The sequence below is a fragment of the Dermacentor albipictus genome, chromosome 7 (assembly GCF_038994185.2).
Source record: "Dermacentor albipictus isolate Rhodes 1998 colony chromosome 7, USDA_Dalb.pri_finalv2, whole genome shotgun sequence".
Taxonomy (NCBI): Eukaryota; Metazoa; Arthropoda; class Arachnida; order Ixodida; family Ixodidae; genus Dermacentor; species Dermacentor albipictus.
In genome coordinates this window covers 18,976,929-18,994,742 of record NC_091827.1, presented here as the reverse complement: position 1 = coordinate 18,994,742, position 17,814 = coordinate 18,976,929, and the positions used below count along the sequence as shown (strand labels likewise).

Genomic DNA, 17,814 nt, shown 5'->3' with positions numbered 1-17,814 from the left:
TATGTAACAAACAATTATCGGATGTAACTAAAGTACCTTTAGTGTCAAATGTGACCTTGTTGATAACGGGGTTCGACTAGGTATCTTAAAAGTGACAGATCCAGATTATGACCCCCCCCCCCCCCCCACCAAGAAAAAAAAAAAAAAAATTGTATGCCAGCACATCCCAGCATGCATAAGTGCACGAACCCCAACAATGGTGCACAAAGTATGTGATTAAGGGGTAAGGTGGGGAACATTAAGGGTCCTTTGGTGGTGTAGCACAAAAGCACTGCTTTCTGTGGTTTTAAAAGTGTGTGCACTGAATTCCTGCAATCTCGTTACCGCAGAGAGTTTGATTGTGAGCATAAGTTTGGTGCCATAAGCGGCTATGGGCAAACCACGTGCGTACTTCCCACCATTATGCAGTAGTATACAAAGAGGTATCATATTATGGTTTTTCTGTGACAGGTTCATTACTGACAATTAAAAAGCCATCAGCCGGTACTTTTTGATATTCTCTTGTAGTATGCACACTTGTGCCGTTAGGGGGGTGATGATGCGCATTGGTATGTTTGTTTTGCCGCATTTCTTATGGTGCTCCCTGTTGGCCGCATTCCCCAGTTTGTGTGCTAGTGCGTTTCGCACTAGTGTATATGTGCGTTTCTCTTTTATCCCTTGTCATTACACCTGGAGTAGCAAGCCCAGCCTGTAGCTAGGCTAACCTTCTGCAGTTGTCATTGAATTAATCTCACTCTCCTATGCGAGCTTTGCGACATACTGATCGATGTACAGTTTGCTTGTGATACATTTTTGGGATAGGCAGGTTTTTCAGACAGTGGGATAAGACACGTGGTGTGAATAATGCAGTATCAAGTGTTTAGAGGCTATTGACCGAGGCTAGCAGTCTGGGATGATGCAGCAACAGGCTCACAAGACCGAAAATGTTAAATATGGCATCTTTTTGTTCGCTTCCGTGTGTATATGGGGTCCCCTCCTCTAAATTCAGTGCTGATTAGACAACTGAAAAAAAAAAAAAGACGCACATGCAACTTTTCAGCAACTGGTGCAAGCATGGTTGGGGGAAAAAAAGTTAGTCAGAGTTGCACTTTCTAGGCCTCTCTCGGAAGGAATAACTTGTGGCAAAAACATTTTTCGGTTTCTTCTCACAGGTGTAGAATGAAATGGGAGAAGCAGCAGATGAGATATTGTTAAATCCAGGGCACAAGTAAGGCCAGTCTAATTTGCAGCCAAATCTCCACAAACGGCTGTGTAAGGGTGAACGCTGAAACTGTATATATCGCATCAAGTTCTTCATGTGTAGATGTATTGTGTCTGCAAAATTAACATTAGCTGTGGCTTGGACACCACAGCCATTTCCTTGCTGCTTTGTGTACTGTTAAAATTTATGCTAGCAAGCTTTTTTTTTCTTTTGTTCAGCCATCATACAAAGGCAGACAGTGGTGCTTCACATGGCGGAGAGTAGAGCGAATGTTGTCGTTTCTTGAAAACCCAATTTCGGTTATGTACACACTGGGTAATTTGTTTATATACGTACTACTAACGTCGTGCTAAACATTGTGTATATAGGAGTACTACCTGGTATGCGTGATTCTTGTAGCTAAAGTGCTAGCTCATTTGCACTCAAAATTTCCTGCACTGGCAGTATTTCACAGTGCGTGAAGTTTAATGCTGTGTTCCGGGAGCACCGCTTGCCTGTTTAGTTCGGAATAAATTCTCAGTACACGTTCTCCTGTGGCTATGCCACACCAGAAAACATAAAATGCAGGGGAAATGGAATGTTGGCGCCAAATGTCGCTGTGAACAAAACAAAGAGTGCCATGTTTCTAATAAACAGTGTCACTGTTCCATTGCAGCAAAACAGACAGTTGTCTGTCTGCCATCACCACAGATGAGATGTACTTTATTGACGCTGTACGAAACAGGCAAGTGATGCACCCAAACATGGCAGCAAACTGCATGCACTGCGACATGAAACCAGCAGTTTAGCCGAAAGGTTAATGCCTACATAGTGCTCCTGTTCATCCAAAATTTGGTACACGAGGTGCCGAACGTGCACTTCACGGTTGTGGAGAGTGAAATGGTAATTAGGGCATGCTGCACACTTCATGTAACTGTAGCTCTCCAATCGTAGGGGGTGTGGTAGGGTCTAATCAACCAATCAACAAGGGAGAAACAAAACTGAACTTTACTTCGATGTATTGATCTACCACATCGCATGTGATCAGAGCAGCAAGTTCCCTAAAATGTTCAAGGTGCCGATTGGAAATGCTGTTTACTTTGTGTTGCTCATAGTGCGTTCATAGATATACTTTTGTTGTTGTTGTGCTTGGGAGAGGAGAGGCATCTTGCCTATAGCAACAATTGCCAGACCTCTGTGCTTTATAGTTGATCACCACTGTGTCTGGACACCTAAATGTGGGGACTAGCAGGTGCTCTACAACTGGCATGATTAAGGAACTCTGCTTGTAGTGGCAAGTACGTACTACAAGAACATAAGCCTTGCACATGAACTCAAAACGCTGGTGCATAATCAGGGTAGCAGTTCAAGAAAAAGAAATTGAGGGAATTTAAGAACTTTTGTAGCCGCAACAAAAATTTTTCAGGACTAGTGAAACATTACTTTGGATAGTTTAAAAACTATTGCTGGCAACCGACTTGTTCTTGTTGACCACAAATGATTGCTAAACAAAAATGTGATGAAAAGGTTCCCTAGAAAACTGCTAGAAAGTTGCTATATTGTATAGGATCAACTGGATTTTCGAATTTGGCATACATTTTGTTTAAAGTAAAGGGCCCCTTACCACTTCTAGTAGTGCACTGATCATGCCATGATGATTGTGTCTGAAGCATTGCACCGATATATGCCACGAAACCAGCTGAAACTTCCAAAGGCCTGTGTGTTCATTAGAAAGGGACCACTTGCACCGTCGAGGAGACGTCAAACAGATAGTGCCTGCAGCACACAAATAGCCACAGCAGGGGGACCATATCGGAAAAAAAAACCCTTCGTTATAACCCCCTATAATCGTATGGGGCAAGTCCGATATGATTATACAAAAATTTAAACCCATGTGTTCCCATGGGAACATTGGTTTCTATGTGAGATTCCCAAGCGTTCATAAACTCGATATTAAAAACATACGGGACAGGCTCCATATGACATGTGGGAACATAGGGTTTTTTGTAGAATTGCCATTTGTTCATGTGGTATTACTGTGTATAGGGCGTATAATGATTTTCTTTCTTTTTGTTCTGATAGGGAATAGCTCGGGGATTCCTGTGAAACACAGAGCAAACATAAACGCATCTGCAAATATATGCCACGCAGTAAAAAGGGAGGAAAGACAAGAATAATGTCAGAAGTGGGCCGTCGGCTTCAATATGGGAGGCAGGAAAGGAACACCGCCTGTGGCCCCGGTAGGGGCATTGAGAGAGATGAAGGAAAGGTAGCTCGACGACTCATACCATTGCTTTTGCTGTATCATTTGTTTCCATCTCAGATACCACTTAGGACTAACTTACACTCAAACTGCACGTCTGTCGCATGCATACAGGTGTGCGAAGAATTGCATGTCACATACAGATGCGCAAATTTTGGTTTACGCTGCTTGTGCAGACCCAGTGTACACTGAAATTTGTGCACCTCTGCACGAAAAACCACACAGTCATGTGAAAGTGTAAGTCGGCCCTAAATTCTTGTTAAATATTCTTGCAGTAGAATGCTCCTGAGGTGATGCTTTAAAACGGTCAGTGTATAACTGAAATTTTTAACGAAGCCTGGTGAGGGGCCCTTTAAGGACAAATGTCCAAAAAAAGTCCTCCAAGTGTTACAAAAAATACAGAATACAAGGATTTTAAAACACTTTCCGGTGTGTAAGGACTTTCAAGGTGTTAATCTGAATATGGTGTTCTATATTCAAGGGTTTCGAGGACTGCTTGAAACCCCTCAAGTTCTTGCACTTGGGCAACACTGAGCCAGTTCATCATTGCAAAAGCACTTTTTGTTCTTTTTTTCAGTGCATTTTTTTCCGTTGTGTATATATACTAAACTTTAGCTCACCTGTGACATTGCAATTGCCCAAAGACGCTGGCACAAAGCGTGACTTGTACAATTACTGTTGAAATTTTTATTCCACGATGATGGACCAGTTCTCTGGGAAAGCCCGCTGGTTGAATATGCAAAATACTGGAACTGGGTCTCGACTGCTGCCAGCATTGCTTATTTTACTGAGCGGTCGCATACCAGCTTGCGTGTCCAGTAATATTGTACGACATAAGCGCAGCATGAGTAAGTTATTACGAAATGATTTTGTATGCCTGGATGGTTTTGTGTGGTTTCAGAAATATGCTAGCCTGCATGATTGGTGCAGGTTTTACTAAAATAATGAGAGTGATACAGAATGACAGTTTTGCTCTCGTCTTGTACAAAAAAAATTAATAAATAGCTTTACTGAGTGGCCTTGGCAGTGCTCTTCTTCTTGTCCTTCTTCTTGAGTCCATCAATGTTTCCTTTGAGAAGGTTTGCGTATGCCTGCAGGAAAACATCTCAACTGTGCACAGATTCTCATGCCGCACTTGACACTTGACACGGTAAAATCAACTTTCATAAACTTGATTTTGTTGGGACCAATGAAATTGATCGAATTATCCGCCGGGCCAAATTCAAAGTAATGTGTGTAAAACATGTCGTAACACAACCACCGCTTCGTTTTGGGGTATTTGCCCCGACTCTTGGCTGCAAACTGGGAGTTTTAACGTGTCTCCGATGCATTCACTGTCCCCTAAGCGCCACTACCAGCTCAGACATGGATGAACAGTGAATCACATAAGCAAGAACATTGACAACAGTGCTCATGTGTGTGCGATTTAAGGTTTGTCTCAACAAGTGCGCTGACTTTAGAATGATCCTAACCACATCAATACCTCCTGAACCGTCCAGACAGGCGCTACCACTACCGGGGTTATTATTTGGGTCAGGTGCATGCACGATGACCAGTCATGTGGCGAAGGCCAATTTCATGACCGAAATAACAAGTTGGGATCTATAGAAATGAATGGGTGCGAGCCAGCACTTTCGCTCGGCATCGAATTAACTGAATAATTTAATTAACGGGGGCCAAATTCACAGAAGTACAGTTATCTTGCGGGACTAACTGGTGCGTATGGACAGGTTCGGCCAGTGTTAATGTTTTACACAGGGACAAAAGTAAAGAGAACACTGCTGAATAATTAACAACTGAATTTTAATAAAGGGATGCAGGAACGCCACCTCTTGCGAGGGTCGATCTCCTGTTATTGTTTCGAACTTTTAATATTTCGGTCTGAGAAGAGCTAACATAAAAAATATGCGCTGTAGGTGTGTTCTTTTTTCCATTACATTTGTTTGTGGGTTGCTGTTCTCAAAATTCCGAGGGATAGCTTTGTAAAGAATGAAAGACAAAGTATGAGCAACTTTGGTGGTAGAGGAGTGGTTGGGTATGCGTGGTATGGAATTTGGTTCGAAATTCCTTTTGCCGAAGCGACGTCCGACGCTGGACGCCGTCACTGGATTTTCTGCGAGGTGGGGCCCTTCTGCGCCATCTAAACGACATTCTTATCCGAGGCTTGTCCACACGAACACACTATTCTTGGATAAGGCGAGCAACGACAGGCCAAGAAAGGCAGGAGCTGCATTTCTTGAGGCCGTGGCTATGCACAAGGATGTCTTTCTCATGGTTGGGGGCAGCGCAAGGGACGAAGAAGATAGGGAGACTTTGTTGTTGTGCTTTCTCCATCTTCATCTTTTGCACTGCCCCTAACCATGTATCTAAGCCATCTTGCCCAATGCTCTGCTCTTCTGAATATATTTCTTCTGTGTGTACAAGCCTCAAAAAGGAATATAATTGAAATGCACAATTTAAGTTTTCCGTTTTATAGGCTCTTTCTTTTGCATTGCTTAGGTTTCTGCAAATTAAGTGATTAGCAGTGTTCCCATTTTCTTTCTGTCGGTACAGTTTATATGCTGCCTTTCATCAGCCTGCAACAATAATGCAAGCACAGGCACTCACAGGTCGGGTTGGGAACAACTTTTCAACCTAACAACTGTGTTTAGGGCCACACTATATATATTCAGGAAATGTTGATGGAGGAAAACAGACACTGTAACCAATCAAACGCCACGAAGACGACGGAAGCTAGAGGTAGACAGTCCTATTGTTTACGGTTCATATCATCAACCATTGGTAGTAATTTAGGGAACAGCATTCATCTTTGACTTACTGCTCAAAATTTTGCCAGAGTGATTGCAACATCTTCGCAGTTGCACTTTGTGAAACTGTAGACTACAGTATGGATTTCTTGGTCTCTGGTTCGGTGGGCTCCCAATATTTTTGTCGCTTGGTTAGCTAGCGCCTTAAAAGGAAAATGTGGCAGCATTTTAGGTTCTGCTGGGAATATTATCATCTGTTCTGAAATTGTGAAACTGAGGGTGGTGTGTATGTTGATGTGCATAAGTCGGCACGTGCACTACCGATCCACGCTATCAAATGGATAGCTTCTGCTGGTCATCCTGTGCTTGCTGTTTATGACACTAACAGAGGAACAGCACTCTTGTTGCCGTGAGTGACTGCGTTCAACTTATCTGCTGTGCCTGCCGCGGTAGCTCAGTGGCTACGACGTTGCATTGCCAAGTACGAGGTTGCAGGTTTGATCGCAACTGCTGAATCCGCTTTTTAATGGGGGATAAACACAAAAATCGTGTACACTTAGGTGTACGTTAAATACCTCGGGTGGTGAAAATTACTCCACCATATCCTCCACCGTAATGATATTACGGTTTTTGTCATGTAAAAACATTATAATTAAAGGTGTTGGCAGCAACATAATCTTTTAAGCAACTTTTTGTTTTGCATTTTCTGGTAAAAATAACTGCGATGCAAGATCACATCACAAGCAGCTGTTTCCCAGGCTGCCCTATTTAGTTTTTTTGTTGTTGCTTATTCAAAATTGTTTGTCTTGTTATGCAAGCTGAACTATCTTACATGTTGATTAAGAGGTGTGGGGAAGCATACCCCATGCACTTTCTGGCAACAGTCATACAATCTGAAGCTGCCCTTTAACTTTACTAAAAACTGCCAACAGACAGCAACAATGCCACTGGTAGTGATAACCAAGTTTACAAGCTGATCAATGCAGTTTTAGGAGTATCTTACTATCATATGTTATGCTTTTAGTAATAAATTTTAAATGCACGTTAAATTATAAATCAAGTTCATGTTTTCTTTTTCACTGAGGTTCGAACTGTCACACAAGACTTTACATTTGCTAAATCAAGCCACCACAGCAAAAACCTGTAGACAACAGCACCTCATTTTTCTCTTTACTTAATGGTTTAAAAGCTTTGCTCATTTTAGCGCAGAACTTCTTTTCTTTTTTTTGGCACTGCTTGAAGATGAAGGTAGTTTGAGTGCACAAGGCAGTAGTAAAAAGGTCAGTGGGCACTAATTGTGTACGTACCAGTTGAAACCTGTTGACGTCCTTGGCGTTAATCTGAAAGCATAAATGTGCATTGTTGACATTAAGCCTCGGCAAGACCAGTATCAGTGTTAACTATGTACTATGGCCTGCTCACCACTGTGCTGATCTTGTTTGGCCCAGCATGCGCTCTGAGTAGGCACTTGTACTCTGCTGGTGGCTGGATTGGATTGGCAGCAAGCTTCTCTTGCCGTGGCTTTGGCTTGGTTCTGCCATCATCTGCGCAAGTTCCACATGGTACTTGTGTTACAAAGTGCATACACCTGTCGGCAAAATCATTAACAATATGTGCCGCAAAAAACCCAGTTTCCTGGCTTCCTCGGGCTGTATGCAGCACCGACTGTACAGTAGTTGATAGGCTAGATTAGAAGCCAGTTCTATAGACCATTTTGCCGTTTACAAACGGACCCTGGAAAGCTTCTGGATTTGCCCACTGAAAAAGCCTGCTCACTAAAAAGATGTTGGCGAGACGTCGTATTGAGCCAGCACAGAAAACAAGGACATTTTCAGCACCCTGATTCTCCAGTTAATTGCAATTTGGCAAGTCAATTTTGTTTGAAGTTAAATGAAAAATTATACACGTCTGCACTTCAGGCATGCGGTACATTACTATTATTTGAAAATGCCAAAGGCGATTTCACGTATGTTAAAACAAACCTGAAAACACTTTTTTATTTTTTCGGCATAGTAGACCGATAGGTCATGCTTTGGGAATTTCTGTGGAGCGCTCACTCACTTCTGTCATGGTGTTCACAAAACCGTTTCTACTACTAGACTTCTTCAGCACGAAGCTCAGGAAGCTGCTGACACAACTAATATAACTCTGCTTCATAACAATACGCTTTAGGAGCTTCGATTGTGTTAGGCTGCCAATGCGGCAGCCCTTTGCTTACGTAGAGTGAATGCACTGCTTTTTAACCCTCCAGTCAAGATTTGTCTTTTCCTACTCCATGTCCTGGGTTTGTGCTGTTTGTTATATTGTCATACCAACAAGTCTAACTAACAACACTTGACCATGTCATGACAAAGTCGCATACAATGTGAAAATGCCTTTGTTACATCTGCCTGGTATCCATTATAAGCATGTACTTCTTGCACGCCGATATAGACAAGAAACATTTTAGATTTAGTTCGTTATATTAAGTATATAACAAAGATCACCTGAGACAGTTCGTTTCTGCACTGTAGTTGCTTCCACCGGGAAGCTAGTGGTAATGTACATCTGAACTACCAGTTTCCTCTTTTCTGCCTGTCACATCATCCCCTCTGCATCCAGAACCAAGAGAATAGCTGTTATCTCCACATTTTATTAAAGGCATGTTTTATTTCTCAACAAAGTTGGCACAAGATGTCTCTCTCAAGCAACAGCTTGGGTGCACCTGTCTAGCAACTAAGGCCAAAACGATAGTTTCATACATTGATAACTAGCAAGTTTTGGCACTGCGTCATTTACTGGAGGTATGACAGGTGAAAAATTGACCTTCTGCAACTTTGCATAACTTTGCTAAGAAACCACCATGTGGTTTTCTGTTGTTTATTGCGATTCAGCTGTATTGTGTGCTTGCTATAATTTTTTTGTTTTCCTTTTCTAGGGAAGCTAAGTGCTTCATATTACGGCCAATTTATTCTGTGCAGCTGCTACTGGCGCATAAATGCCTCCGCAAGTTTTCATGTTGGTAGATCTAGCTCGCATTTTGGCATAAAACTTGCCATGAGTAATTTCGATATTTTTAAGCTTTTTAGTTGTAATCCTAGAGTTGGGAGTAACGTTTTGAACATAGTACAACGGTAGAGCTAGACTAGAGGCGAAACGAAGCTAGTTAAAGCCAAGCAGTGCGATTAGGTTAAAACAAGATATCGAAGCTTGGACGAACCAGGCGTTATACAGGCGGCCTTAGGTAGAAGGTTGTCAAACTTCGTGCTCGCAACCAGTACGTACAGGCACCACCACCGAGCTTCCGAAACTCGTACGGGTGGTTCATGACCGGCGGTACACAACTCACGACACACATAGCAGCACCGTTGCGTCCTACGTGTTGCGGCTTCGAGATTTACTGTACAATACAGTCCGGCAGGTACGCTTTGATTTGTTGTTATAAAACCCCATGTCACACATACAAGACGTCGTCACGCGACAATGCTCCGATGAAAACAATCAGCCGTTCGGTCCGGCGCGCTGACCCGGGTAGACCAACTTACATCTTTTCATGGTGATGTAGACGGAACCACTGCTTCTGTACTTTTGGAACAACTTCGTCAGTTCGCTTAGAAACTGCAGACACAGAGAAATAGACAGGTCGGACACCAGCTACCGAAGAAAGGTTGCGACTGGCGCAACCTGCCAGCATGCATGCATTTCAACTCCCGATCAGACGCCTAGTTCTCAACATACTGCATGAAAGAAATTGTAGCATTTACGGTTCCTCATATGTCTGCGATGGCGATAACGGAACGATTAAAAAACACTAACCGATTCATTCTCGAGCAACACCATAGTGCACTAAACCAACCACAGCAGGCACAATCTGCACAACCACACAAGTAGCGGAAGACGCGTGAAGACCGAAAGACCGAAAGGAGCGTCGGCAATGGATAGGCGAGTGCTTATAGGGCCATCATCATCATCATTAGCACATGTCAAAACATATTTTTGTTTCATATTTGATAAATAAAAAAATCAGATTTGTACAACAAGTACGGTAAGTTTTAATCCTTAAAACATTCGCTTCTATGTCAGTTGTACGCAATCAACAACGACTTTCTTAAAGAAATGCCAATCTTGAAGGCCATACTTTTGCCCTCTGCGTATGCCTTGTCTTTGGTTTCTGCCATAGAGTTTCTCACAATCGCTTCTGGCGCATGAGCCAACAAAAACTTAAATTTCACGGAGGAAAAAAAAAGACTTCCTTCCTTCATAATACATTTTGAGATTTGTTTTTATTACGCGTCGTTGAGGCGTGGATTGTGCCTAAGTCCAGGGTTTCATCGGTGAACGACAGGTGATGTCATCGCCGCCACATTTTTAATGCCTAAGAAAAAGGACGGACGAACGCAGCATTACCAACCATTAAAGTCCATACATTTTCTGCTAAACGCTAAACAAATATGGGTACTTTATAGGGACTTTACCAATCATAGCCTCCTATGCTCCCTCTACCAACTAGCCATCAAAGGGTCAAAGCTATTAAAGCCGAAGCCACCAAAATAGCCTAGTTAGTAGCCATTGACAATAGTGCGCGAAGCGTCTTTTGATGTGTTGTGGTGCGGGAGGTGCCGATGGTGAACATTATGGGTGAAGTTCGGGCAGTTGCTCCTGAGTTGTCTCAAGAAGAGGCCAGTATCTACGACCGTCAGATACGTCTCTGGGGTTTGGAATCACAGAAACGGTAAGCAACGCTTGCTTGTGTGCATGTGTTTGATGTGCCGGCAGATCTTGGCAGTAGCTGCTTTCTTGTGGCAATGGTTGTTGTGATGTCTACTTGAGGTGAATCCATAAATTTGGAACTACATGCATTCTCGTTCGCAGGTTGCGAGCGGTGAGGGTTCTGGTCGCTGGCTTGAACGGCCTTGGAGCAGAAGTAGCGAAAAACTTGGTTTTGGCGGGCATCAAGTCCATAATGCTCTTGGATAGCCACAATGTAAGTACGGTAACCAGTTCCCCTAGTGGACTTTTTAACATAACAGTGAATAAATAATGTTGTGTAGGTCACTGCCGAGGATTTTTCGTCCCAGTTCATGGTCGAAAGAGGAGACGTTGGCAAGAATGTAAGTTCCTCGTTTTCCCATGTGACTGGCTGACACAAAAAGCTGTGCTTGTTCTTTTTCTTTTTGACAGTGCAAAAAATGAGCATTTTACGACTGTGAATCGGAGGAATTTGACATTGATTACGAAATGTCTTCAGTGTGCAATGACAGTGACAAAGAGGCCACATCGTCTCATTAATTCTAATTATCCTAATTAAGGTTATTAGTATAAGTCCTAATTTTTAGTCGAAAAGATTTTTAAGTAAAAATTTGTCAAATGTTCTGCAGCACAGCGTATCACCTATAAATATCATTCAAGTTTAAATCCCATTAACACGGTCCTGCAAGAGAATTTTAATTTTTTGCACTTCAGGAAAACACAGAGCAACCAAAGGGTTGAAAGCTCTCTATTTATTGTGTCCTGTGCTTTGCTGTTCAGAGTGTTTGTTTTGCAAGCAGCTTGTTAGTGCTGCCCATGGTGCTAAATGATTTCACAACGCATGTTTTGGCTCAATTTTCCTGTGCACTCTTTTTGTTGCAGAGGGCACACAGTTCAAAGGCCTACACAAAAAATCTGAACCCCATGGTTGAAGTGGACTCTGAGGATGGCAGTTTGCTGAACAAGAACGATGACTATTTTCTAAAGTTTGACATTGTGTGCTGCACAGAAAGCCTCTCCACAGAAGACCTTGTCAAGGTTAACACCCAGTGTCATAACCTTGGCGTCAAGTTCTTCTGTGGTCATGTGTGGGGCTTCTTTGGTTACTACTTCAGTGATCTCATTCAACATGCCTACACACAGTGAGTTACTTTCTTTGTGTGTGTGTGTTTTTGTTTGCATGACCTCTTAGATTGCACAAAATGGCTGCATTTTAACTGTATTTTCACGACATTAGTTATGACACGAAAATAGCCTTGGTATATCCACTATTCATTATAAACATACATTTGTTACTTGCTGATAGTGGCAAGAGACTTTTAGATTTACTTAGTTATATCCAATGATTCATTATATCTGTGTTCAGTAAATTGAGGAGGTTCCTCTGTAGTACGATTCACGGCTTTGCAGTGATGATTTACAGTTAGGCTGAAGATCTTTTGCAACATATTTTTGGCAATAATCAGGTATCTTTCAATTTATAAAAAAATGATGTTCAGTTAATCTACAAATAGATATGTCAATAAACATAACTTTATAAGCACTGCGAGCGGGGTAGTTGGTATGGATGCATACCTTTTGGATTATTGAGTGCTTATCCTTTGGAGTTCTTTTTCTTTTGTCCTTCTTGCGCTATCCGAAGTTATGTCAAGAGAACCAGTTGTATAATTTTAAAGCATTAGAGGGTTCATAGTGGGGTGACACTGATACCCAGACCTAAGGAATGTGGAAAATCTTACGATGGAAATCCAAATGAGGTTTCTCTGAAAACTTTGTGGAGAAAGTTTATCCTGGTCCAAAGAGCTGAACCTACGTCCAGTGCCTTTCCGGAGTGGTCATTCTGCCATCTGAGTGAACTAGAAGGCTGGCACATGGCATAGTGAGGCTGAACTAATTGACAACTCAAAGCACAGGGACACTGAATATGGCAGATCAGTTCTGCTGAGCTTTATTCCTTTTGTGAATGATCCTCCACATTGTGGGCTTCCATGGAAATGATTTGCCACACACAGACGTAAAGGGAAGGTATCTGTGTCACAACGCCACGTCACCATGAACATTCATTGAATCGCTCAGTTTTCTATTCTAATGCGTTGAATGTGTTCTTCCCTAGTTATTCATTACAAAATGCAAATATGAGAACTTGCAGACATTTTACGTGAAAGAACAAAGCAAATTAAGTTGGGTACCACTTTCTTTTGCTGAGCTCAAAGCAATATAGTCGACCTGTCTGTGTGATACAGTTATAACATGCATTGTGGGGCTGAAAAAAATGGGGTTTTTTGGTACAGGTTGATCTGTATAGCCAGAGATATGCACAGGTGCTAAGTAATTAAACTTTTTTCAGAGAAGTGCTCAAACTTGCAAGGCCTGTGGGTCCCAGCCCTGCCAAGAAGCCAAAGACAGAAGACACAAGCACTGTGATCCAAAAAGTAAGCAATTTCCGTGCTTCTGCATGTGACAGCCAACAACAGTTGATGCATTATTTCTTTTTTTTTTTCTGTGTTTACGCTAAAAGATTGCACAGACTCCATGTCGAAGAATTTCATCTTCTTTAAAAGTGTAATTCTTCCATGTGTGGAAAGAGAAGCCAAGCACATGACACCGTAAAATATGCACATTATGTGATTATTGCAACTCGAGAAGAAGGTGTGTTGGTACAGTACTAGACAGTTTTAACTGATATGTAAACCTTTTGGCATACGATTTCAGCAGAATAAACAGCAGTACTATACTGGCGACATCTTGTTTTGCTGAGCTAAACCAAACTGTGCTGCCCTTTAGTTGCATTCTGTGGCTGTGTCTCCTTATGCGTTGAGAGCTTTCGCAGCATCTGAAACTTTCCCAATGCTGTACTTTTTCTTGCCAAACATTTTCACGCAACAGAGCAACGTGTATCTGAACAAGGTACTAGGGCCTCCTCTCAGGTCGTCTCTCCAAGAAGGCTAAAATAATAAAAGCTCATCCATTCACCCCAGGTGATGACATGTGTGCCACTTTCAAGAGCACTCCAAGTCAAGGCTGGCAAAGCAAGCACTGGCCTAGACAGGAAGACGTCACCTCTTTTCTTCCTGCTTCATGGTGAGCTGACACTTAAGGTCATCCATACTTTTCACCCCCTGTGGTTGCTCAGTCGCTATGGCATTGCACTGCAGAGCATGACGTCACAGGTTTGGTGCCAGCTGCGGACCAAATCTGGCCAAGGGATATTCTTCTAGGGCACTGTAATTTCATTTAACGGGGCAAAAACAGAAAGACGACAGAGAGCACAACAATCGCCTGCCACTGCCAACCACAGGCAGTTGTGTCTATCACGTTCTTTTCATGGTGTCTGCTTTCATACCGTTAAAAGCATGTAGTATATCCATGCCAACATGCCCAGCAGCGAATCCTGTTGAACTGCATCTCCTGATGCATTGTTGCATTCGGTTGAAAAATCGGGAATTTTCGTAAAGGCAAGGAGCTTCTGTGTAACTTTTTTTTTGTTTTCCTTGCAGTCTTCTCACAACCTTTTCTTGGATTTGGCACATTTGATTTTGACAATGTTGTGTTGTTTAAAAATTGAATGATTGCCGGGTGCAATAAGGCTGCCAAGCAAAGATCCAGAAAAATCATGAATCTTGGTACAAGTACTACAACCACACTTTCGTTTGCGCTTCTGAAAACAATTGAACTACGACTCGCGTTGTGAGAAGATTATAACCGAGATACAGTCATTCTAGTGAGCATTGATCAAAACAAATTTGTGATGTAACAAGCTGATTTCATTTTCCTGTGTTACTTTGAAACAAACAGTGTTGTTGTTTTATTGTCACTATTACGTGCAAAAGCGTTGTCTCACTGCTTCAGTTTCTTCAGTGGATAGTGAGATGGAATATTAGAAAATATGGGCTGAGGTCTGAAAAATTGGTCAACAACTGTACCTTCTATTTCTTACTTTGCATTGAGAGAGGAATCCAATAGTATTTAGATGTATTATTCTTTTATTTTTCCTTACATTTATGCATATGCAGTAAAATTTGCTAATTATGAACAGTTACATGCACATTACTGCAAAGCCAAACAGAAAAAGGCTTCTGTGATTGGGGAAGAATGTGAAGTTCTTTGCACGTAGCTGGAAGTAAAATTGCATGCACCATGTGTCTCTTTGCATAGATAGCAAAGCTTCACTTAAATTAGGTAACAACAAATGTAATGGATCGACCATGCTTTTTTCGTTCCCCTTCTTGCCTTTAGTTCTTCTGCGTTTCTACGACAAGCACCGGGTTGACCCCTGCGAGTCGGACAGAGAAGAGATGGTGAAACTAAGGGACGAAGTGGCAGCAGACCTAGCTGTCGACAAGGAGCGCATTCCGGAGAGACTGTTCAAGTAAGTTCTCTCCTTTTCCCGATTACCTAGCTAGTGATGCCTTGAGTTGCTAGTGCCTGTCAAAGGAAACTGAGAACATAATTTCTTGTACCCCTGTCACATTGGAAATTCCATCTTGTTTTTTATGTATATATGAACTTGAACTGAATTTGTCTTACTTTTGTTTGAATATAAAACACGGAAGAAGGTACAGAAAGGTGGAAATACGAAATTTTTGATGAGATTTTGTTCTCACAGTAGTCATTCCAATTATATTTCCAAGTTGTCCAGAAGGCGAAGAAGCCGATAAAAATGTTTCAGAGATAAAATGTAATGCCGGTGAGCAAGAGAAATTCCAAACTTGAGAAAATTTGCTTTTTGAGGCATATAGCCTGCTTGTCTTATGACACGGAAAATGTAGACATAGCTCTCGTGATAGGAACGTGCGCAACAGAGAAGCCCCAGGTGTCTGCAGTTAGCACTTTGCCTTCATTCGAACAATAATCAGTGCCACTGTGGTGGGCAAGTGTGCTGCACAGGGAAGCACACTTATGTGTTATGAAATGTGTCCTTTAAAGGTGCAGTTATTTCTTTGCAAATACTATGCATAGCAAAATTTGTTCAGCTTGTGTTAATCTTTGAAGCAACCAGCGCCTGCCACAATAAAGAAAGCGAAACACGCCATGTGTGCGCTTGCAAGCAAACTGGTTGTGTGGCCGTCAGAAAATCCAAGCGAGTCGGAGACATGCGGTAATCGTTTGTTGGATTGTGAGATGAGATACAAGGGACTTGTATAGCATTTTGGCTATTTACATATACACACGCAAAAGGCCTATTGCCACGCTTAAATGTACCTGATACAATATTTTTTTCAGACCAATAGTGACCATATGCTTCTTTCTTTTAATTTGTCCCCAGTGCTATTTCCAAGGAAATGTGTGCCACAAGTGCTGTTGTTGGAGGTGTCTTGGCTCAGGACATTATCAAGGTGGGTCGTTTGTTGCCGTGTATTTTACATTTAGTCGCAGCAGAGGAGGGAATGGTGTCCATGTTTTTTTTTTTTTAAATAATGAAAGGACGTGGTTAGGTGTTATCAAATGAAAGGTTTAAGAACAAAGGAAACCGTGAGCCTTTGTTGCAACAAAATTGATTTATTGCAATAATAACGTTAAACGAAGTCTTTAGTGGTTCCTGCTGCCATGCATGCATTTTCATGCTGCATTATTTGACTGAGTGCAGTGAGGTCGCACTTAGTCTCGACGTAGAAGCCTAAATCCACGAAAAGGGCCCTAATCAATCAAATATTCCCTTCACGCACCGATTTATTGTCTCCATTAAACATTTAATTTCACCACATTTCTTTCATTGCCAAAATCACAAGAAGTGTACAGCTGCAGAATAGATTTAAAAAATGTTCAATTCAATGATTTCTGTGAAGTTCACAGAATGGGAACTCCATGCAAAAACTCTACAAGAATGCCAGATATGAAAACATGAACTATTTCACATCTATCATACTTGTAAAGCACCGATTCAGCCACTTGAAGAACATGCCTGATGTAAAACATTGTCAAGAAACATTGAAAGAAGGCACCGTGTTACATGACGACATTCTTGTGCTGAGAGCAAGGAACCAGCGATCTGCACCCTATATTGTTTACTAAAATGCTATGAACACATTAATGTATTTATTTGATTATAAGGCGAGAGTGCAGTTAGTAGACTCAACAGAATAAAATTTACTATGTGGCCCTATAACGTAACAGACGGATTATTCATATTCAGCTGGGATCGCCTGAGATGCTGAATTACTAACACAGCCAAAACGCAAAATGGTGATCATGAAATAGGGGGGAAGGGAGCTTCAACACGCAGAATGCGGGTTATATGCGAATTTGTAACCTAGTCATGCTTCGTACAACCCGGGTGCTTTTAAAAGTCCGTTTTCATTTCCAGGTGGCCTCGTGCAAGGATCCACCACTGAAAAACTTCTTCCTTTTTGATGGCATTGAATGCTGTGGTCTCCAGGAGAACATTGGCCGGTGACTGAATACTCGGCTCATCAGCAGTGTACCAACCATCATCACACATAACATGCCAGGCCAGGAAAAAAACAAATAAAGATTGCTGAATACTAATTTAAAAGATAAGACTACGTTTTTGTGTCTCGCTTAGCGAATTTTTGCTCTCTGTAGCTCATCTTTACTGTCAGGGCTGGCAACAAACTTGAGCAGACACTGCAAGCTGAAGATGCTAGTACACGGTCGAACCTTCATCTGTGTAGAGTCTTCCACATTATAACTAAGTCGTATCCAACCTAGATAGAATAAAACATAGATACAGAGTCAGAAAAAGATTATTTGCATCAATGTAAAAATTGCTTCCGAGTAAATCGATAGGTAGTTTGAAAGATGAACAAAACATAGAGAAACATACATGCCGGTACTTAAACAAAAGAACGCTGCCACAGTGGTCTAGTAGTTTTACACTTGTCTGCCAAAAGACACCTGAGGTTCTTGTGTGCAACTGCACTAAATGCTCGCGTTGA

General features: G+C 41.9%; 2 protein-coding genes across 2 annotated transcripts; one reads left to right on the top strand and one right to left on the bottom strand.

Annotated features, from left to right (window-relative positions):
• Positions 1-4,404: 4,404 nt before the first annotated feature.
• On the bottom strand, positions 4,405-10,122 carry Srp14 (signal recognition particle 14). Its single transcript, XM_065425118.1, has 5 exons — positions 9,986-10,122; positions 9,715-9,787; positions 7,613-7,734; positions 7,498-7,530; positions 4,405-4,534 (listed from the first exon to the last, which is right to left on the bottom strand). The coding sequence occupies exons 1-5, from the start codon at positions 10,007-10,009 to the stop codon at positions 4,451-4,453; spliced, it is 336 nt and encodes a 111-aa protein (XP_065281190.1). The 5' UTR covers positions 10,010-10,122; the 3' UTR covers positions 4,405-4,450.
• Positions 10,123-10,721: 599 nt separating this feature from the next.
• Aos1 (activator of SUMO 1) lies at positions 10,722-17,418 on the top strand. The gene is made up of 9 exons (XM_065425076.1): positions 10,722-10,901; positions 11,042-11,153; positions 11,221-11,280; positions 11,801-12,060; positions 13,266-13,350; positions 13,897-13,999; positions 15,155-15,287; positions 16,185-16,254; positions 17,223-17,418. Exons 1-9 carry the CDS (start codon positions 10,792-10,794, stop codon positions 17,310-17,312), a joined length of 1,023 nt encoding a protein of 340 aa, XP_065281148.1. The 5' UTR covers positions 10,722-10,791; the 3' UTR covers positions 17,313-17,418.
• Positions 17,419-17,814: the final 396 nt, after the last annotated feature.